Genomic DNA, 24066 nt, shown 5'->3' with positions numbered 1-24066 from the left:
TCCACACAGACACTGACTGCCAACAGACAGGCTTTGCCAAGCGTTCCTGGGAGGTTGGTGGTGGCGACCGTAGCCGTTTTGTGTCTAATGTGCGATAAGCTGGCAGTGCTGGCTCTCTCAAAGCCCTTTTGAGGATCACTCCGCCTTGTGCCTCTCAAGATCAAGGCAGAGGAAAAGATGGTAGTTTCTCAGCAGCGAGAGCCAGGACAGATCACTGAAGCCAAGAGACACAGAAAGAAAGAGAAAATTGGAGAGAGCGGGGGGAGGGACTGGGAAATGAGGTAGCAAGAGGTCAGGAAACACTTCAAAAGTCTGTCTTCTTTCTCCAAATCAGCTCAGAAAAGGATCTGGCTGAAGGCAAGGACTTAGAGACTTATACAGAGATGAAGAGAAACAGCCAATATATGCGACAGATTAGCATAAGAGAGGAATGTTTTAAAGAACGAGAGAAACACAGTCAGAGATGAAGGGCAGTCTTGAACAACAGTCATATGTTCTATTTGTTTGAGATTTGCTGTCTTGTCTTATTCCTTTGGCCCTTCCCCTCCCACAGCCTTTCCATTCAATGCCAGTCTCACATTGGTTGACCTTGCAAGCTTGCGAGAGAAAGTCTTATTCTTTTTTTTTTTTTCTTAAACAGGGCACATAGCGTATTTGAAAACTAATTTACAGTGGTCCAAACAGATGTAAAGGAGAGGCTTGGAACTCATATAATACCGAGTGGGTTTCAGAACTATTTTCCCTTAAAAGCAGCAAAGTGTACCAAACACCTGAAAGGATGTGTGGATGTGACAAATGTGACAATTCAGCATCCAACCTGAGAGACCTGAGATCCATTTACACCACACAGCTCCACAGCAGTGAAGACTGCACGGTATTACAATGAGTCACAAGTTCCAGTCCTTTTTAATCCCAGTGACTACAGCCAGGGGAACACCACATTCCTGTTTCCTGCCACTCAGCTATTGTAATTAAAATGGTGCAAATGATCTTAGGTCATCGTGAGTCCACTCAGAAATATCGGTATTTGAAACCATCCCTCATGAAATCAGCCCCAATAGTCTTTATGTGTTACTTACTGCCAGTGATTAAGCTTTTGACACATTTTGACTGAGGGTCAAAGAGAGAACGGCCCATAACTGACGTGGTTCTGTGGGAGCAAGGGACTGTTTCGCCCCTTCTCCTTGCTCTGAAGCATCTGTCCAAAGCTCTCTGCTGGCTCTTTGAAGTGTTGCTATGTCTGAACTGCTGTGAAATAGCTGAGCAACCCAGCCAAGCCCAACCTCTCTCTCTCTCTCTCTCTCTTTCTCTCTCTCTCTCTTTCTCTGCATGAAGCCCAGCCTAATGAAAAGTCAACACAAACTGCTGGAGGAATGAAAAAGGAGTCACTGAGTTCCAACAAAGAGAGGTGCTCAGGAACAGGGGCCAGCCTGACAGTGGCACAGTTGAACTGAGGTTGAATCATGCAGGTTGTGCAAATTGCTGACTTTGGTGCTGTTGTGGATGCACATCCCTTATCCCTCCTTTGAGTGGGAAAAAAAACCTTGATAGTATAAAATCAGTACTGTTTTAATGAATATTCATATTAGTGCTAGTTTCATCCAAATTGCCATCCTAAAATGGCATCAGTTATGTTCTACTACATCTTTTTGAATGAGAACTGAAAGGAATGGTAAAATAAGCAACAATATATAAATACAGTTCCCCCATCTTACTTAGCTAATCACTTGATGGCTGAGCTCACTGAAATGGAGCTCCTTCGTCTTGAATTTCAGGGCTTGAGAAACATAGTACATGCTGCTCATTGGAACTACACGAGAGATTTAGGTTGTTTCAGATAACATTTAAATGACTGATGAACAAATATCGCAGACTGGCCCTTCAGTATGTGGGTGAAAATAAGACAGTTCTCTGAACCATGCCGAATCTCTTAAAACAGCAATAAAGCAGATAAAGGGAAGGTCAGAGACACACGCCGCTGTCTGTCGAGAAAGTGCGTCGCATTCGCTGACCTGCTTGTCCGTCTGCTTCGCGTGGTTCCAGCTCACCGGCCAGAGATTGACCTTAAAACCCCTGAAAAACAGAGAGGTGTAGCCACGCGCCTGGCATTCTAACAGATGTCTGATCGTCACTGCCGTACTTTCAGCCCCACAAGAGGAAGAATCTCTCCCTCTCTCAGACACACGCACAAACATACACACACACACAAACATACCCTCTTGCACACATAAAAAAAAAGCAAAGGATTAATCTGTTAAAGCACTCTTTCAATTTACTACCCAGGCATCTAGGCAGCAGTGCACCAATTCATTACTGGTATTGCTGATGAGCTCCCACTGCCGTGTAGCAACAGAAGCTATTTTAAAAGGTGTGATTGAAAATTTACATGGCAACAGCTCACACTCTTCAAAAAACCCATTACATTTATTAAAAACAATACAAATTACAATAATGATTTCATTACTTATCTATCCTGAGAAGCAACTGGCTGAGTATTTCCACAATGGGGTATCATTATGTCTGAATCAGTTATCACACTAAGGAACTAGTGTTAGCACAGCACAGCCTGACCATATTACAATAATAATGCAAGATGTATAGTTCCATTAGGACAAATAGACCCGTTAGACCCAGCTGACCCACTAAAAGCTGCAAACAAACCTGCAACAGCATCAGTCCATAGCAAAGGGATTTAGGATCACATTTAAACCCAGCTATGACCATAAAACAAAAATTATAATAATTAACTATTTAATTTTCTTGTGTCACAATAATTCAGCAATCATCATACAAAACTAGCTGTTATGATGTTAACCTGTAATAGCTATGGCAAAGAGTTCATCAAGACTTTTTGCTATGTTCACTGCCCGTCCCATTCACCAATCAATTTTCTCATTCAGTCCTCTCGTTTTCATTCATTATGACATACATTTGAAAAGTCATCACCATGGACAGTGTTCAGTTAAATAAGAAGCAAGAATACTCTGGCCCATAACTCCACTTTCAGACCTACTTGTTTCTGATCAGCTAAAAATCTTGGCGTGATTTTTGACTCCAGTCTCTCACTAGTCACTCATATCAAAAACGCTACCACCTCCGCAATATCGCTAAAATTAGGCCCATGCTAAGTACGGCTGATGCAGAAACTATTGTTCATGCGTTTGTCACGTCTCGCCTCGATTATTGTAATGTTTTGTACTCTGGTCTGCCTGCCTCTAGTATCAGAAGTCTTCACCTGGTCCAGAATGCTGCTACGAGAATCCTGACCAGAACGAGGGAGTTTGGTCATATTTCACCTGTCCTGTCTTCCCTTCAGTGGCTCCCAATTCATGCCAGGGCAGAGTTTAACTGGCCCACCCCCCCTTACTCTTCATCCCTCCCTGTCATCCTCCTCGTCATCGTCACCCCCCTCATCCTGGCGACTGCGGCAGCTTCAATGGCTGGTCATCGCCCTGTGCTGCCGGGGCTGTCGCCTGCCTTGGTCGAGGCCCCCTGCTGCTTTTCTTGTTTTATTTTGTCTGCTAGGGTGTTTTCTTTTGCATTGTGATTGTATTGTTTGTAATTGCTCACTGGGTTGGCACCTATTGCACACCTGTCTAACCTTGAAGGGGTCTCCTCTCTCTGTGGTCCTTCTCAAGATTTCCTCCATTTTTTCCTTGTTACACCTGGTTTTTTGGGGGAGTTTTCCTCTTGCTCGCTATGAGGATTAAGTCAGGGGATGCTGTCCTGTTTTGTTTGTTGTACACCTGTGGGCATGTAAAGCCCTGTGAGACTGTAAACAGTGATATTGGGCTTTAAATAAACTTGAATTTGATCACTGGTAGTTAACTGAGCCATTAGTGTAGCTGTTAAGCAACAGTGTAACACAGGCTGGAAATGTGAGGTGCCCAATTCTTCAGCACCATGAGTTCAGTAGGTCTGGATTAAAGTGTGCAACTTAATTCCAATGCCGTCCAAAAACACAGGAAAATAAAAAATCATGAATACTTCATATGGTGTGAACAGACCACCCCTCACTTGTTTATTTCTCTATCACTATATTGTAAGAACAATGCAACACCAACCGTAATCCAAGTTGAAAATCAAAAGATTTGACAGTCTGACGCAATGGACTGCAAAGCCAGAAATTCTACTCTGTAATCCATTACAGATGTTATTCTGAGTCAAGACCAATGCGAATACTATTTGTCCATTTAAAATCAGTAACATAATATCTGATTGGTACAATGAGCAACACACACACACACACACACACACACACACACACACAAAATGCATGAGCTAAAGTTAGTCAGTAAATTTAGTAAATGAACTCCTTAGAGTGGTCCTCTTTATTTAACACTTTTACTGCATGGTGTTACTCACAGCCAGATGTTGGACTGTTTCCTCTGTTGGAAAAGTACTGCTGAGATTAAAAAATTAATTCAACCATATTATCCTGCAAGGCTTTTCTTTTTTTTAGCCTCATTTCTCATATCATCCAAACTGTCCACCCTCAAGCATCAGTGTTTGGGGAACTGTGTGATTATTCATTCATTCAGTTCATTACCTGGCACAACGACCTGACATAGTACGTGGGCTTGTTTGCTCATAGCAGTATTTAAATAATTTCAGCCAGTACAGTCAGATCTTCTATTGTTTTGTTTGAAACTGCACTTACATTATTTTATTGAAAAGCATCAAATTACAACTGAAATGTATCTTGGCGAGTCAAGAGATTTGATGAGGGGTTTGATACATACGTTCGGGGGCTATATGTGTACTTTCAAAGCTCCCGAGAGAGAGCGATCCGTTATGAAGTAATCAGGACTGGGATGTTGCATTTATGGGCAATCACGGTTTCCTTTAGATGAAATAGTCTCTCTCTGTAATAGTCACTTGTCGTAAGACACACGAAGCCGGAAAATGGAATAAATAGTTTACACAAAATGACTTTCTCTTTGCAAAAAGAAAGGTCTATGATCGCAAAGTATTCCAGAAATGATGGAGTCGTCACTTAACGGTGGATAGTCACTCACTGACTACTGTTACCTCAATGGGTCCGATGAGCTGCATAAACCATAGTACACATGAATACTTCGCTCCCATAAATTATTAATCAAGATCGCCGCTGTATTCTGTGAACCTTCAAAGCGTGTACACAGTCTTTAAAAACATTGGCTGAAGGTTGCCGACTACATCTTACAGCAAACGCAAGAGAGTCCTTAGGCACCCGCATCTTTATAATAAGGGCAAATGTTACGCTTTTGTTGACCAAATTAATAAACATAATTTCCTTCTCTTCTTTCTGTCACAGTATACTAACTTTGAAAAGGAATTAGGGAAATGTAGCAACGGCAGTCATTCGTTATTTTGCTCTTTGTCCTCTAGGTATTACTTGATGGAGATTAGTTTCATCATTTACAATCTGACAGCGGTACTAAAACATATTTTCTTCATTGTGTTGTCTCTCAGGCTGCGCGGATGGATCGTATCTGTAAGGTAATGCGTACAACACAAAAAAATGATGCAACGGCAACTACAGCAAGACTTCGTAGTCAAACTACAAAGGTGAGAGCTTTCATATCGCGACAGCCCGAGGCGTCTGAGGTGTTCCTTTGATAAAGAAATCCAACACATTCAACTTAACTTATTAGTAGTAAGCACCCACCCTTTGCCCGTCGTTTTCTTTCTCACCCTGTCATATACTTAAGGGTGGCTTTTTAATTATTTTCCATTTTTTTAACTACACAATAATGCTACCTACCGTTGGTAGAGATGTGGTTTTCTACCTCGACATGCCCACCTTGTCTTAGGGGGGCACTAAGTTGAATGTACAATCCCATGTAATGTAAACTCCCAAGGATCACTCCAAAGGCGCCCATCGCTTCTGTTGCTTATTCCGTTATTCTTGGCCTCTATTTCACATTAGGTGTGGTTAAGTCTATCAAAGACAGATCCAGATAATGTGAAGAGTTACTCTCTCTCCAGTTTTCGTTCGTCCACGTTATTCGTACTCGCGTAAAGAGTCGGGTGCGTGATGCAGTCGGCTACAGTGGACGATGGTTCTTGCGCTTTGCTTCTCTGTGCACAGAAGCTCTGGTGGCCTTTCGAATGCAGCGGAAGGAGATCTCGTGGATGTAAAAAGGGAGTGTCTCGGCGAACGGTTATGAATATCAATCAGGCGGATTGATACGAGCTGGGTATTTACTTCATTAAAGTTTTAACACGCAGCTTTTCCAAAGCCCTTGGGTGACATTTCTGGTCTGATAAGTACGCATTTAAAATGACAGTTGTCATGTTGAAAAGATCAAAACTGGCTCCGCTGTTTTAGGCATTAGTTATATCAATCCTTTATTCCTTCAACAAGTGTGTAAGGAGGCAGTAAAATTAATCAGCCCGCAGAAGTAGTGCGGCAGAACAAAAAGTATTTTACATCAGGGTTGGAGACATTAAATTCAAACTTCTCTAATACATTTATAGGATTTGTTTCATAGGCGCTACTCACGATCACCGAACAAAAACTAACATCATCATCATCATAACCATCATCATCAACAACAACAACAACATATGATCAATGCTGATGAATAGCAAGTTCGTATTTCAGGACCCTGGACAGCTCAACTCAAAAGGGTGTCTTTAAAGGAGAACATGGATGTTTATCAGTAGCACACACCCGGGGTATTCCAGCAAGCAGGTTTAGTGAAAACTTAAGAGTTCATTAACTCTGTAAATAGTAAACCTCCCAATAGAAGAGCCCTATGGCTTCATTCTCGTAACAAAACAAAGCCATTGAGCTCTTCTAGTAGGCGGTTTACTACTTGCTGTAAATTAACTAACTCGGAGTTTTCACTAAATCTGCTGTCCGGAATACCCCCTTGTTTAACCATCAACGAATGCATGATGACCGAAGGCAGGAAAATGTTATGAATGTCGATGTCTAAAATTACTGATTGGCCATCTCAGATATTACGTGTATTCCCCGGGTGGAGTAGTAATCGTGAAATACGAAATATTTAGAGGATTTCCGAGCAGTGAAACAACAATTCTGAAAAAGAGGCGCAAATGTAAAGCCTAAGCCTGTATCAGTCTTGTTAATAAGGATAGGGTGCCCTTTTGTCCTGGTTAATAGGACTGCCGTATTGCTGGTTAGAAATGCATAGCGGATGCTTTTGTCAGCTATGTTGAGTTGTTTCCTTTATCCTTGTTTGTTTTTGAATTGGAAATGTGTTTGAAATATATCAGAGGATATTTACATACATTCATCCAGTTGGTTTATGTTTTTTGGAGGAAAAAATGAAAAAATCTGTCTGCCAATTAGACATGACATCCAGCCGTTTCGCTGGCACCGTAAATATATTTGATAGTGCTAGTGAAATTCTTTATAGCACTGCTAAATTCCTGTGATCCTGAATGCAATACACAGTACATAAATACTGTGCAGAGGGCGTTTACTGTGTGCCTGTTTCTCCACTGACCTATAGTAATACAAACTTGTTCAGGCTTTTCCCCACAGCCTGGTAGACAGGGGCCATCATGGCATTAACCACTGGAGACATAATTATTAACCAAGACCCACGCGGCAATTTTTTTCTGCTTAACAGTCGTCAACAAGGGGAGGGAAGGGGGATCATGGCACAAAGTGTTCAATTCAATCAGTCGGAGAAGATAATTATTCTGAGGTCTCTGAGCTGTGAAATTGCGGTGGAATCACTGTTAGTGCGCTGGTGTCATAATCACTGATAGAAGATGCGTGGTGGGGTACGTTCCTGCCAAGTCAGTATGCAAATAGACTTCTGTCTTATAGTTGATATTGGAGGGGTGCACCACGTAGCAGATGCTACGCTGCGTGTGGAGCGCCCTCCAACCTGCTGCAACAACGCCAAGCCAACCGCCGGGACGAGAATGATTGGCACTGTGAGATTGCTCTCACTCGCCCTCGACAAGCATCGCTATGGTGATGACGGTGTCCTTGAAGTGTGGCAGGCGCTCGCCTCGGTCGGCAGTTACCATTAATTTGCATTTAAAGTTTGATGCGGTGGTGGAGAAACATCAATAATGCCTTCTTTCTCGCACACGCACTGTTACACTCGGCTTGTTATCATATGGATTGTAGCTGTAGATGCGTTGAGCACAAACATGTTCTCTGTCTGTATCCTCTCCCTTCTCTCTCTCTCTCTCTTAATGTTCTAACCTGAATTCGTTCTAACCTGAATTCATTCACACTATTTTACACCTCATTCAATCCTGAGCTGCCCATCTGCCCAGTATCCTCAGATGAACGAAAGTGGAGGAAATCAGTCTATTGCATTGTTGGTAAATCAGAAATAAATCTGCACACTTGCCAGGGAATTTGATGCCTTACAATTCTGTAACATCTGGATGTTTCTTATGCTGTCACCATGATTGTTCAGCATACTGACAGTAGCAAGCTGTGGAGGATGGTTCTCTGTACAGCAAAACAAACAGAGAAAGACATTTTGCTCTCTTCCTGAAGATTCTGCCTATGAATTTTAAGCTCTTAGAGAGAATAATGCTCAGTTCTTATTTACCATGTAGCAGTCAGAACTGACAGGGGTGCCAATGCAACTGTTTTATAGGAAAGTGAAAAAAAGGAAGGCAACTACAGAGTATGGTGAGTTCCCTATGCGGTTCAGTGCTTTGTTTCAGGTCAGAGTATCAGAATCTATCCCCTGAGACACCAGTGGTATGAGTTCTAGAACACCGGACAAATAAGTCATTAAAAAGTTGGATAGTTAGAATGTGCAGTTTCAGCTATGAGGAAACAGATGATGTGAAAAGGCTATGGGTATTCAGGAGACTGAAGTCCACCTGTGTGATTCGTTACCCACACAGTATAAATGGTATATTGTAAAGTGTGTTACATAGGCTACATATGTTTTTTAAATGCAGCATCTTTGCTGAGGACTTACCATCTCAAATTTATTCCTTTATCAGATGCAATCCCATTAAATAAATAAGAATATGGTGACTTTCCTACCTACTAGTAAGAGCTGGTTTCCTGTGGAACAAGTTAGTAAGGTTTAACCCCAGTCACCTAAGATAAATGCTTTTCCTCCTGCCTGTGCCCCAGCAAATAATTCCACACAGTAACAGAATGATGAGGTAAATGGTATGTCAGACACGGTCCAGCTCAGCCTGGTGGTTTGGTACACACAGAATGGGTTTAAATGTGAAGAACGAGACTAAATGATCAGATACGTTTATTTTTTTACGGCATTTACATCACACGTGAGTAAGGGACTCTACTGACATTCACAGTGTATAACAACAGCAAAGTTTCAGTGAGAAATTAAATCGTAGCTAACAGTGTTGTCTATTGTCCTTGTGAATTTGCACTGTCTGCACTGTCTGTCTAAGAGAGAGAGAGAGAGAGCTGCATGTCCTCTTCATTCAGCATACCAGACATTAGTGTGAATCCTTAAATGACTGGCTCATTGGCTTTGGACAAACACTTAATTTATGGCCATTAAAAATCACAGCAGCCATTTCTTCCAGCCAGCAAAAAACGAGATCCATCTGGAAGAGGCCATTATGTCATTTTGATAAAACCAAGAGCAGGACAAACAGTACAGACTCACATTTACATTTTTAATCGGCACTGGTTCTAGGTGATGATTCCGAAACGCTTAATATCGCTTCATTAACACTCTTTGAGATGCAAATATTTAGAGATCTGCTTTGCCTCAGTTAAAGACAGTGGAGAAACATCAACCTTTCCTGACAAATGTAAATATCTAGAGATATATCTAAGAAAATACCTTTATGAAAATAAAAACCTCAACAAAACCTCTACATTATTATCAGAAAATTATCCCTTTGATCTCATTTCATATCAAATTATGCTTTTTTTTTTTTTAATCAGAATTTTCCAACAGTCCAAAGGGGTTTGACATCCAAGTGTTCAGCTCAGAGCCAAAAGGTTTGACAGGGAAAGGCTTCAACCGCTCTCATTTTGCTGCCTCCTTTGTTTTGGACAGTTGACCTAAAATAAACTTTTTACCCACTCCATCTCAAAGACCACGTATAAAAAGAGCTGTCAGCGTGCTGAGGAGAAAGAGTGAGGGAGAGTGGGAGGGAACATTAAATTGGATCAGATATGAAGCCTCGGGCAAACCAAACAGCCACTACTTGAGCACCAAGTAAAAAAAAAGATTTTGGGTCATTCAGAAAGAATTTACATTTTCAATAGACAGAGGAATGAGCCAACCAATTCTGTTCTTGAAAAGATTCCAGTTAAACATCTCCTCTATAAATTAAAAAAAAAAAACCTATTATGCTTCCTGAAGCTTGTATTCAATCTCTGAGGATTAATCATACTCATAAAATACAAGAAGTCCTGATAACGCTCCAAGTTTTACATGAAGATCAAATTTTCAATACATACATATTAAGTGTCACCATCAAAGTTCAAGAAAATTATCGTATAAGTGCAGATGTGCACGATGGAGGACGCTGCTAATTTTGGACTAAAAGGCAATTTTTATGTGGCAGGGAATGTTCTTCTCAAATAGTCATCAAAATCGTTTTGATGTTTTTGCTGATTAAAAATTACAGTCATGGTTTGATCAGTAGTTTCCAAATGAAATTTTATGAAAGATTAATTGGCTGGTTATTAAAAAAAATGCAATCATTTTCTTTGGCACCTGGGAGCCATAATTGCAAAGCAAAAATATTTAAAAGGCAAACTCAGTGTTTCACTGAACATGAGAACGTTAACCATAAGGTTTACTTTCCCCACTGGAATTTGTCCAAAATGCTTTAAAACAAAGTCAGATGGATGAAAATAATTGGAAAACACATACAACTGCAAAGAATCCACTTACTTCTGTACGAGCTTAATAACCCATGGAGACTGTGTTCATGACAGTTTATCATATTGCACACATGCTCTCAGACCTACTGCTGCTTTAAAAAATGGATCCACAAGCACTTTTTACAGATTTGAAGTTAATGATAAAAGGTTATGATGACTCCATACTTGGGTAATATTATGTGCGGCAATCCTCTCCACAGACAATAAAAAATAACATTTTCACACGCAAATGAACTCATAAAAACTCATCTCTAATATGAACTACTGTAGAGCATGGCGGGTTATTTACGATGTTACGTCCAGGAGCTTCCCCGAGTGAGTGCTGTAGTGTAAAGTCCCCTTACATATCAGTTACTTTACGGTAGCGTTTTTCACTGTTTTCACCACTAGATACAGTGTTTTGGGTTTTTTTTTTATGACTTTGGAATACAGTCGATGTTTTTCAAGTCAGTTTAGTGACAATCTGTGCAAAAAAAAATGACGATTCTCAAGAAAAAAAAAAGGTGGTCTTCTAGGTGGGCAACCCGTTATGTTCAGTTCCTGTGTATATAACAGCACACATAAAGCACAGTTATTTGTTTTACCTTCATTTGGCAAAGAATAGTAAACAACTGCGATGGTCTTTGAGTTCTGGCTTGTTGTTTTCACTCACCATTTCAGACAGCGCAATGGCTGAGACAACATCTGCCTGGGCTTAAATATCAACTGTCATACGCCTTGATCAGTAACATATGGCATGCGTGTTGTTTTAGCTTTATAAATAGGAATGAACATATACTTGTTTAAGATATTCATGAGTTTCAAATAATAATGCAATCTGTGTTATCTACATGTGAAAAATTTATGGCAACATGGTATACTTAAAAAATATATTGCTATAAGAATTTTGAAATAATATTTTCATTTTTTTGGAATGGGTGCAAGATTTCGTGTTGCTTTGTAATCTGCTGAAAACATTGTGAACGTGCAATGCTGCACCTGTTCAAACTATTTAAAGACCACAAACGGGACAGACAGTGGACAAGAAAAAAGTCTTTAATCACCATTCTAAACTAGGCTTTTTCACCTTATCATCGATAACAAACTGAATCTCTCACATATATAAAAAGTAACAATTTTCACAAATAAAATGTCATGTGTTCAAAGAAATCCAGTCACACCTGACATTGTGTGGTTGTGTATTAAACTTTTCAATTGGTAGCTGTTTGAAAACACCAGTTTAAGCAGGCCCCTGTTGATGCAGACTCACAAAGGCTGTGTTCTACAACAGGCATGGGTCCTCCCATCCTTCTGCACTCAGGTTTTTAACCTGAACTGGCTGAAAAAAAAAAAAAAAACACATTTTGTGTGCCAGTCCCACTAGATGGGTCTGATAGAGTGTCTCCACTTCTTTAGTCCATTCATGTCACAGGAAGGAAGAAAAGACAGGGAATAATAGAGGAGGTTTTGGTTATAGCCATATTTAGAAAAAAATCTTGGCTGTATCTGAATATAGTTCAATAACATAGCCTAAATGTAGGACAGTACTTAGGCTACCACACTATAGCAGAGCAAGAAAAGCCTTTCGATGCAGAGCCCTGTGAAGTGAGTGTGTCTGCAGGATGTGACCGGGTCATTGGCTGGGAGCCAGCTGAACTGTTAGAAGATTTCCAGGAGTTCCATGATCCTCTTCTGTTCACTCTCTTTGAATTCTTCACTCTTGCCATCTCCAATACTCTCTGCATACTCTGCAAAACAAAGAAATGAAAGTTGTCAAACACTCTTTCCGTGTGTCACACTACAAATTGTGAAATGTGGTGAAACACTGTCACATGTGTTAGAGAAACATCACAAACAGCCTCTCTCTATTTTGCAGATACAAAGCCACACATTATTGGTCACTAGCACTGGGCAAGGGGCGGAGACGAATCTTGCCCAATCACCCGAAAAAAGGGACTCAGGACCACGGTCTGTAACTGTGGCAGAGCAGTAATTCCAAGAGCAAATATAAAATGCAGGATGTCCCTCTGCATTGAATGAGCAAGTCCGCTCAAAAGCCCGACACACAAATTTCTTTGAGCGAAATGGCTTCTTCAATTCAAAAGAAGAATGAGAAATCCAGACGAAAATGAATTTGCCACTTTGAAAGATACAAACTGAGCTCTTTCAGTTGGCTCTTCACATATGTGAGACTTTGTAAATTACTCCAAGGTACTGAGTCAACACCAGGCAACAAGGAGAAGCAATTCTAAACCACACTTGTTCCTGACAGCTCGTAAGCACAGGTTGAAGGCACCCTGTGTTCCATTTCAAACAGCAAAAAAAAGAAGATCCCTGCTGAATACAGAGGCTGTACTGAGAACATGCTTATCAATACACTCAGGATGTATGTATGTGTACACACACACACACACGCACACACGTGTGTATATATATATATATATATATATATATATACACACACACACACACACACACACACACACACATATATACATGGTATGGATGTTACAGTTCGGTGCATGCAGTCGTACAGAGAATACGCAGTCCTCTATGTGCTAAGACTGATGAACGTAATGTAGAATCAAATTTCACAAGTGCGAGTCTCTCATTTCACTCTCTCGTAGTTAGTTTGTTCTCTTCTCTCTTAGATTTGCGATCTGACTGTGGTTCAAACATATGACAACATAACTTTAAGGACCTTATGTCCTTGTTTACCGGTACATTGTAGTAAAAAGTAAACTGCATTTCTTAATGAATTATAGATGGCAATGCTGGCTGTCAATAGCCTACGATTGGCTACACACTGCCGTATGAGGAGAATGCATGTTTTCATATTTTGACAACGTTTCCATAGCACATCCATCTCAGTGAATTCAAAGGGCAAGGAAAACGTGATTTCCATTCTATGGCACCTTTAATGCACTACAGGCTGTACCAGCGACATCAGGGGGGGACTATACAACAGTAGGTGGAACAAACTGTAACTTGCACTACTGTCTGTTCAAAATAAATGAAAGAAACCTAGCCTTTAAGCATTTGGGGGTTTGTTGCTTTTTTCCCATTGTACCAAACTTGCAGAGAATCATAATGTCCAAGCTGTGGTGTGAACAGAACCATGACTTCTGTGTACCGTTCCACTCCTAATATATATATATGTGTGTGTGTGTGTGTGTGTGTGTGTGTGTGTGTGTTTGTGTCTGTGTGTATAATAAAAAAAATTATGTGAGGAAGGACAATAAGGGAAGGAAGCGGGTAAAGTGTTTATTTGAAAAGAAATAAGGTTTACTGATGCAAAGCAAGTACATAAGGACACTTAACACTGCTCTGTCTTTGATGGCAAAACACCTGGGACTGAAGCCAATGCTGCTTCCCTCAGGCCACTTTGACTGGGAGGGAATTGCACTTAGGTACCGAGAACCAGTCCTCTCCTCTCCCTCTTTTCTGAAGTCAGAGAGCTCTAGAGTAGCATTCAGACAGTGGCTGCCTTTGAAAAGCCAAGCATTTGTGAGTCTAATGCGCGGAGGCAGTGGCAGCTGGGAGAGGGTAGCGCTCTCTCCTAGGATTACGTATGCAGACCTGCTCTGGCTCAGAGACTGCGAGATGGAGTGGGTAAAAAAAAAAAGGGGAGAAAAGAAAAGGATCAACAGAACAAAAAGTGAATCTCAAAAGGTCTAGGTGGAGATGGGGAGGGAGGAATAAACTTACTAACATGACACGGAGGGAAAAGAAACAAAACAAAAAAAAAAACAAAGGAAAAAAAACAAAACACTAGCCCAAAGAAGAGCTCAGATATACTTGGAGCTGTTACCCCAGAGAATGGTGTATATCATACATACATACATACATACATACATACACACGCAAGCTCACACGGTCACACAGGCTCAAGGTCACACAGCAACAATGCACAAGCTCACTCATTCACTCATGAGTGCATAGACACACACATGTGCAGGCTGCAGAGTGCTACCACCAGCTGAAATGCCTGACTATAGTGCATGCTACATATGGGAGTCAAGGTTTTAGTCTCAGGTGGACTACATTTGCCTTGGGAATATAAGAGGGCACGCTGTAATAGGAAACATGTTTTCACCTTCATCCATCAACAATGAAGAGGGAGTCTTACAAGCACGGATATGTTGCCATGCCAACATGAAGAAGAACGAAATGGGAGACCATGAAAAAAAAAAGATGAGGGGAGGAAAAAAAAGGAGATGTCTTCCGTCTCAAATTGTGTCAGTTAGCAAAGCATGTAGAAATGCTCTAATTGGATTAGATCATTCACCACCTGAGAACTGTAAGTTTGAGCTCATTTCAATTTTCTTCTTTTGACGTGAGACATAACTGAACTCTACTCCTGCAGCAGGCGTAACCAAAAACACCTTATTAAACTGTGTTTGTAACAGGCTTTCTCGGTATTGTGAAATAAGTTATACCAATACCTCGGCATCACAATGGAGTTACTAGGCAGTACTTTCAATCAATTCACTAGGCAGTACATTCAAATAAGTTGTAAAATCAATTAGGTTGTGATGAATTGAAGATATCTGACTGTTATAAGAACAGGGAGCAACGGCGGGCATATAAGATGTTTATTCCGAGATGATTATCATAACACCACAGAAGAAATCTCAAATCAAACTGATCACTTTCCCCTACGGCTAGCCCTTCTCCCATGCTCACATGGGGAAACAGCTGCTAATTGAGGGAGGGGAAAAATTTTAAATTTCCTACTGCATTTTTGGCGATGCTGCCACTTAATGAAGCCCCCCCCCTCCCCGTTAAAGGCGCCTACGGAGGAGCATCATCTCCCCTGGATGGATTCTCAGCTATCCGCACCATTTCCATCACATATTAAACAATGGCCATGGAATATACTGTTTTCTGATTGGCTGGCAGGTGTCCATTGTCAGATTAAACAGTCTCATGTTTACAGATGCTGTGGGCTACTTTAGATGGGTAATGTCCATGTACTGTTTGAGCTAAGAGTGCAATGCGAGGGGACTAGAAAGTTGTTGCCATGACAACACTGTGTTTGTTTTTAAATTAATATTCTGAATTATGAATGAGCAAAATACACACAAAGCCTATACCCCCCCCCCCCCCCCCTAATCTTTGGTAGGGGCCTATGGCACTAGTGGCAAAATCCCTTCCAAGGTGTCCTGATATTCTGCTTCGCGTCATGAACATCTTTGGCCCTGCCTAGTTATTATTTCCCTCTATCAGGACATCTCATTGCACATTCCACTGCATTTCATATTACAGTATTCTCATGTTTAATTCAGCTAGCAAAAAAAGGCTTAACCCCACTGTAACCCTACTGCTGAATTTAAAAAAAAAAAAGAAAAAGACACCAGACTAAGAGCACAAGCCATAAGTTTGTTCAGGTTAGCTTAGGAGCAGCGAGAGATCAAAATCTATGAGTTCATTTTCACATAAACCTTATGAGTTGTTTTTCGATGAAGGATTGTTATTAGATTAATGTGATTCACTTGACAGTATGGGTCATATCCAGTAACTTTATCTCTGCACTGAAGGTGACCAGTTAGAACAGACTGATGCTCAGAGCCTTAGATGTGCTCTTCATCAGTATGGGCAGCCATTTTAAAGTTACGCCCCAGGACCAGAGAGTTCAGAGTAAAGCTTCCTTCACTACATTAAGCATTTATGTTTCTGAAACAGAGGGGAGAGAGAGGAGCAACATTTAATAGAAAGAGCAGATCAGCAAAGAGCAGGACAAGAGAGCCGATGTTACGGGTCTGTTCTCAGTCTCTGCGGCGTCAGACTCTGTACAAGTCCTTTGTGTACGACGATACAGACCATTGAGCAGAACATTCCCAGTATTTTCATGCCGGCATCCTCGGATGCGTTACGCAGACTCGAGGGAGCCAGAGAACTTGCCGTCTTTTCCCCAGGGACAATTCCAACCATAGCTCCGTGCAATAGGACACAATGCAAAACAGCACACCTGCCACACTGTGTGACAGATTACTCTACAATGCTATCATTGTGAAGCTTCATCTCAAGGGTGGAAAAGACTGCGACGAGCACGTCCACGCTTCACCACGAGGGGGAAAAAAAAAAAGAAAAAACCCTCTTCGCTCTGTACTTAATTGAAAATGATCAGAGGCCTCAACATCTCAAAAGGGGCAAACAGCACAGAGTAAGAGTTGAGGACAAAGAGAAATGGCGAGAGAAGCTCTGAGCGGTGATACAGAGCGGCTGAGTGCTGTTATCAGAGGAAGAAAGAAAAGCAGGTACATGCAGTTGGTTTGCTAGCACCTTCACTAATCCCTCAGGTGAAAACCTGTTATTAGACACAGTTTCATGTGTCAGAGACGCTTTCACAGAGTGGCTTGATTAAGATTCCCGTGTCGATACAACATCACACCCACTCCACATACCAGGAGAGCAGTAAAGAGTGAGAAGAGAGAGCGAGAGGGAGCGAGAAAGAGAGAGCTAGAGAGATGCAGAAGGCTCGGTCTTCATCATAGCGGTTGGTCTGGAAACAGGGTTCAACCAAACAGGTAATATGACTAAAGGGGCTCTCAAGAATGTGGGAGATTAAAATTAGCCAACTAACAATAGCTACCACATTGCTTTGCGGACCTGAGCCAGTTAACATAAAATATGCTATAGCATTGTGTGTATTACACTGTGTTGACCTTAGTGTAAGAGGCAATTATGAAGTATGTTTAAGTGTGATGACAACAGAATCAAACACAAAGACTATATATTGGATCACATAGACTTTTATATGTACATAGACATATACTGTTATATGTTTTGTTATTTAAACCTTTTAGAAACACCCAGCTGGAATAAAGTAATTCTGATAAACTCAATCCAATAAAAAATTCTTTTGCAGAGAAATAGAATAAACCACAATATGTTAAGCCAAGTGACAACATTAATCAGTAACTATATAAACTCTTCACTGCGATTATTTCTTTGACATTTTACAATTTCCAAATACCTACCTTCAAAGAGCCCATATTGAGACAGAGAGGGAATTTGAGTCATGTTTAAATTTTGCTTCCAATCCAAGTTATTAAACAATAGACCTTTTACAACAACTTCAGCAAGAACTTTCATTAATTTTTCTGTTGTTGGAGAGTAGATGTGACTTATTATATTTACAGAAAAATACCGCATTGAAAAATTAAAGATTATATTCTGAAAAAAATGCACAAATGCTGCCAACATCTTAAATTCTTATAAGTTTATACTCTGTTCAGTATGTTTAATTTTCAAACATATGCAAGAAACGCAAGTATTATACTCAGACAGAATGAACCAAATAAGCTGTACAGCAACAGCTGACTTCTAAATATACAAAATGTATTTCTAACGGAATATGGAGATTAGAATGTGCCAGTTCATTTATCAAATACATCAGTAGTTCAGGCTGGCTTTTTAAAATAGTGATTTTGTCCCTGGCTCACTCAGCTACTGACCCTTTCTACTCTCCTGTAAAAGTGTCTCTTTCAAGCTGACCCAGGAACAGTTCACTCTAGCTGAATCCCAGCATTAATCATTACATAAGAAATAATTAAATGCGTGTCTGACCAGTGTAAAAGAGCACCTTACATAATGTCTCCTTTCTGCATTTGGTAAATATGCTCACATGGTGATTTCTGATGATCGCTACTTGACAATGACTATCAACAGAATTATACTGAAGGTAGTTCTAGAAAATGCAAACAATCAGAGCTAAGATTACTCCCACTGGCTCTGATAGACGACAGATGTTATTATGTCACTTTTTGCACAAAGGATAAAGTATGCCACTGTTGATGAAGGAAATAAACAATTAAATCTAGAATTAAAATAAGTGTGGAAACAAATAATTAAACATAGAAATAAATACGTACATTTTGAAACAGATAATTGTTCGACACTTAATTATGTATGCTAGCATTTCTTTCAGATGAATAAACTAATTACTGAGTTAATTAATTAATTTTGGCATATTGTGCTCTCCATAAGGAAATGAAACGGAGTATTTCCCAAGGGGGTGGAGGCACAGAAGCTTACCTCTCATGATGTGTCGGACGACTTTCACCGAACCCCCTCTCAGGTTTAGGATCTGATGCACCCTCTGCTGTAACTGTGTGGTCAGAAAAACGCAAGCAGCAAGCCATAAGTCTCCTGCATAATGGAGTAAGTGTGTGTGTTTCCTGAGGCAAGTTTAAATTTACATACACATTTAAATCAACACGGGATGTCTATGTGCCAAAACCAATCATGGTCTGAGAGAAAATATAATCAAAAGACCTACGTGAGCCTGTGTGTGAACACGTTCACATTAATCAAAAACACTAGACATGAATTGGGACCTCATGTGTTACAAACTTTAAAACCAGAGAAGCACACGTAAAAGGGTCTTTTCACCAGCATGATGACCTACTTACTCACATTTCTATCAGTGCTAAGCATGAGCCTTGCTCAAGCGTTTGTGTCTAGAGCTCAGTGCACATACGAGCGAGATTGGTCTAGCGAGGCAGCTTAATCAATTTTAAATGGCAGATTCTGAATATGCTGCTGATTCCTTTGGTTGTTTGCTGGGACTGTGGCCAAGAGTTCTTAGAATGGAATTGCTTTGAAAACACTATGCCTTTTATTCAAATCAGCAGATGACTAACCCACTCATTTTTGGTAGAATATGCCTGTTAGAGATAGGTTAGCATTCCTGTGACATCATTTTGTAAAAAAAAAAAAAGAAAAAAAAAAATTATTTAAAAAAATGCAACTGTATGGGTGGAATTTTGACTAACTGTTTAGGATCATTGCGTCTCATGAAAGAACCACTCGTGCAAACATTCATTATTATATGACTTGTACATGTGACTTATAAGAACCTGCCATAGTCACGTCACCAGTTTTCTCATATTTAGAATTTTCTCTTAGGAACAAGAGAGACTTTGAAATGGTTATGACCTGTTGAACAAGTCATGTACAGTACGTTGTTGTCCAAAAGCTAAACCTGTGTTTTGACTAATGAATTGTAGCTGTTTCATTACCTTAAGGGAATTCTGAGTTTGAATAAGATACTGTATGAATTAAATATATAAATTAAATTGAATTGGAAAATTAAAGCTCATAATCCATGTTGAGATTATCCTGTCGGACAGTGTCACTCTGCTGTTTAAATTATAATTAGGGAAGTCCCCATCCTGGAGACTTTCCTTTGACCCTCTCCCCTTGCAGTCATGGACCACTCTGCTTTGTCGAGACACTTTTTTGGATCCAATTTCATATCTAAGCATTTCTTCTTTATTTCAGTGATGGTACAGACCTCAAGTGGCACTACATTAACTGCACTAGTGGGGTTTTTTGTCCCCATTCCTTGGTAGGTCCCATAATTTCAATACTGATGCTGCTAAAAAAAATGTATGTTTTCATTTATTGATGTGTGTGGGTAGGATCTGTATGTGACATATTTCTGGGGTGTCAGGTATGCTAATGTATAATTTTGACGAATGTGCTCTCATTTATGAAAAGGTGGCATGCGTCACATTTACGCAGGTCATTTGTGACAGTTTTCTGAAGTGACAAGCGTCAAGAGAAAGTTAAGATGAGTACACGAAAAATGTTCTTTCATGAGGCCTACTGTCAGGGACAACATTCTTGCTAGAAGCTATTTTTTATTGCATGTTTTCTCATTTGCCTACTTGGGGAAAAATGATCCATTTTGAGTACGATAAATTAATTTGCTTAGTTTTTCACAACTCAAATTATATTTTACAAAATGATGATCTTTTCTGTATCTGTCTGTACAAATCATGTGAGACCAGTGTGTGATGATAGGTGTAATCGTGTGTGACTGGAGATGGAATAACTGGACATCATTCCCCTCATATGCACCCGGTCAGTATAGCTGCCAAAGAGGAATTTGGCATAATGTGTTGCAATGACACTATACAATACTTACGAATACTTATGAAGATTATGCAGACTTCTGCTAGATGAGTTTAAGGATCAGGTGCCCCCTGAACCATAATATTTATCGTAATATGGCTCCTGCTGCTCCTTACCTGTGGAATTCCAGCGTTGCATATCTCCACCATTATATAGCAGACTAGTTGAAGAACAAACAGCCCTGCGTCCAGCCGTCGCAGGTAAAACTCATCCTCCATGGAGTCATCGATGATTTCACCACGCCGCACCATGTCCTGAGGCACAAACACATATACAGGCAGGTTAGCAAACACACATAAAACACACACACAAACACACAAAACCTCTGCAGCAAACGACAAAGTTCAGACACACATGGCTGAAACCTAATTCATACTGCATCATTTTATATGCCCCAGTTACATAAGTGTGCCCATGGTGAATAGTGGAATTCAGTAGCTCCCAGACATTCCCTGAAAAGGTTTCTGAAAATCTAAATTTTTACGTGAAGACCAATTGTGGCCGAAAAAATGATAGCTGACTGGTGAAATGGGGAGGCATTTCTGGTGACATTGGATAAGATTTACGTTACACTGCCACCCTGTGTACAGGAATGCAACAACATGCTACGCATTATCAAACACCTAAGCAAAGGTTTGTGCAGAATTTTAATGTATTTACATTGCAGAAACCCTAAAACCATGTGCACAAACAAACAAACAAAAAAAAAGAACTGCACAGTGCAAACTAACAGAAACCTTTTCGTTTACTGTGTCCCAAAGTGGCACAAATCCGATCTGCACTTTATTGATTGACACGCAGATCAATTCATTTTGGAAGTAAATGCACCAGCATGGGTTTTCTGTCATACACATACATCTGTAGTTATAAATCATAAAAACCTGGTCGAACCAACAATATTGGAGGCCGATCAATACCCTCAGAGTTTACATTCATCTCCACTGAGGAACGTGTGAAAATGCTATGATGGAGGCTAGCATCTCATTTGGGGAAAATAGGCTATAGTACATCATTTAAGCTGCTGTTTTTCCCTCCCTCAGCCAGTCTCTTCTGAATGACACCGGCTCCGAAGGGAAAGAGACAGTTGGCCTTTTTCAGGAGCCGTAATTGCACTAGTTGACACTGTAGTCCGAGCTTCAATGGGCAAAAGCGTTTTGGAGCGAAGGATCTGGCATTCAAGATGATAGGGGCGCAGCGCGGAGGGCGAGTCATGCTCCAGTGGTCAAACACAAGGAGAACAAATGGGACAGCACGAAGGGGTTATCTCACACATGATGAGCAAATGGTGCATTCTTCACCGACTGGAGTGATCCTCCGCTCACTCTTCCTTTCAAACATAATATTGAGGTGTGGAGTGGTCGTCAAAGAGATGACATGCCTAGCAGACCAGTTGATTGGTTTTATGAAAAGGTAATTGACTAGGTAATTAAAACCCTTTTGCAGAGGCATTTCCTCCAAGCTCTCATGAGAGATTCTGGATGTAAAGGAGGGCTATTGATGCAAACTGCAGATACTCGTTCTAATACAACACGTTCACCAAAATCTCCCCTGCAATTCAATTCGATTGTTATGTCCTCTGCACGCCTGTGCGGGGGGGTGGGGGGGGGGGGGGGGGGTGGGAGTTGTGGACTGTCCTTCCCTACATCAAAGATGCTGTGTTTTATTATCCCACAAAACAAGATCCAGGTCATTTTTATCACCTCATCCGGCGAGAATGCAGAAATTTGGTTTTGCTATCACTGTGTATCAACAGTTTGGGGCCAGCAGCTAGAGGTGATATGCTTGTGCAACAGATTTTTTTTAATTACACTGTAAATTTCTCTTTCCTTTCCCCTCAAACTGTTTGATACAATTGTATTTGAGTTCTATGTGCTGAACCTAATCTCTGATTTTTCAAATGCTCAGAGGGGCGCTGAGAATATTGTTCTCACAGAATTCATATGAAGTTCGTTACAAATCTTCCGAAACGTCTAACCCTTGTTTAGCCTTTCAACTTCTCAACACTTCATGTGTTTAGCCTTGTGCTATTTTGTTAGGTGATCGTGTTTTTATCTAGTTTTCATAGGCGACAGTGTGATTGTATGACTCACCGAGTGACATTTCGTTCCTGAAGAAAGTAATAAAATTTTTAATTATTTGGACTTAGATTATTCTTGCAGACTGCCTTTTGGACAAGCCTGTCACCAGGATTATGATACATGGTCTAATATTGCTACTTCAACTCTCTACAAAATACAGCACATAAGGCGGTCACACACCTAGACTCCAGTAACTTAATGTTCTACATTAAAACTAGGGTTAATGTGCCTAGATGACAAAATACACTAGACTCATGTTTATGTCATGAGTCCGAAATCAGCAAAGGTAAATGGTCTTTTAATATTTGTAGTTAAATAGAGACAAATCCTTTCCAAGAAGCTTAACTTTCAGCTGGTCTCGTTTCCAGATTTTGGTATGAGTGGGCGGATAGCAGGAAAACTTATAAAAGTCTCTACAACAGAAATCTGGAAAAGGAAATAAAACAGCTTTATAGGTTTACTAGCTCTCTTGCTTTGAAGAAGACACAAAAGTAGAAGGATTATTACTGCACTATTCATGCATTTTCAAAGCTTGTGCATTATCCTCCAACCCCTCAGCATCTAACCAGAGAAAAGGAACAAAACTGCTGCATATGCTAATGCATCAAAACTCCAGGGAGAAAATGAAACACAAACACACAAGCTACTCCGGCCTCATTACCGTGCGAGGAGAGGTCCGTGGAGAGCAGAGGAAACAGAAAAAAGAGAAATTCAAATGGATGCTGTGTGAGTCAATTACAGCAGGACAACTGACAGGCAGTGGTGCTGTGGGGGGAAAAAAAGGGGGAGCGATTTTAAGTCACTTTGAGTTGCCAAATCACAGTCTGGCACAGGTGTTCATATGACAGCAGCAAAAACAGTGCCACCGTCGGCTTCTCTTCTCCAGGGAAGCATAAAAGCCCAAATTAATCTGGCTTTTGTCAGCGTTTTACTCCGACAGACTGTAGTCCTTTTGCTGTTTTTTTTTCTATTTTTTGTTTTTGTTGTTGTTGTTTGTTTTTTGAGACTATGCCGGTCAATGATTTGTAATGTCCATGCTGTTCCAAGCACGGAGAGAAGAAAAAGAATCATGTAAAATATGTTTGGGGCAAACGAGGTAAAGGCTAAAGAATGGTACAGGTGCATCAGTCATCTCAAAGGCATTTTAAAATCTGTCCCTGCTTCAGGTGATCATTTTTTATAGCACACTGAGAATTTCTTGTGCTTTTTTTCCCCAAATACAGGCTGATCCTTGTGTACACATAAATAAATAAATAAATAAATAAA

The 24066-nt window shown here is 40.4% G+C and overlaps 2 protein-coding genes across 2 annotated transcripts in view; both read right to left on the bottom strand.

Moving 5' to 3' along the window:
• The window catches only part of vstm2la (V-set and transmembrane domain containing 2 like a), a 35077-nt gene extending 29213 nt beyond the window's left edge, over positions 1-5864 (bottom strand). The window contains exon 1 of the mRNA XM_030787292.1: positions 5747-5864. Coding sequence (XP_030643152.1) covers positions 5747-5864 — 118 coding nt within the window. The remainder of the gene's footprint in view (positions 1-5746) is intronic.
• A 6008-nt stretch (positions 5865-11872) lies between these two features.
• Positions 11873-24066, bottom strand: part of ctnnbl1 (catenin, beta like 1) — a 35804-nt gene continuing 23610 nt past the window's right edge. Inside the window, exons 14-16 of the mRNA XM_030786603.1 lie at positions 20839-20976; positions 18839-18911; positions 11873-12546 (exon numbers count right to left, since the gene is read on the bottom strand). Coding sequence (XP_030642463.1) covers positions 12458-12546; positions 18839-18911; positions 20839-20976 — 300 coding nt within the window. The 3' untranslated portion in view covers positions 11873-12457. The remainder of the gene's footprint in view (positions 12547-18838; positions 18912-20838; positions 20977-24066) is intronic.

Source organism: Chanos chanos, chromosome 10 (assembly GCF_902362185.1).
Source record: "Chanos chanos chromosome 10, fChaCha1.1, whole genome shotgun sequence".
In the NCBI taxonomy this organism is placed as follows: Eukaryota; Metazoa; Chordata; class Actinopteri; order Gonorynchiformes; family Chanidae; genus Chanos; species Chanos chanos.
Note: the sequence above shows the minus strand (reverse complement) of the source record. Positions and strands in the feature narration are given on the sequence as shown.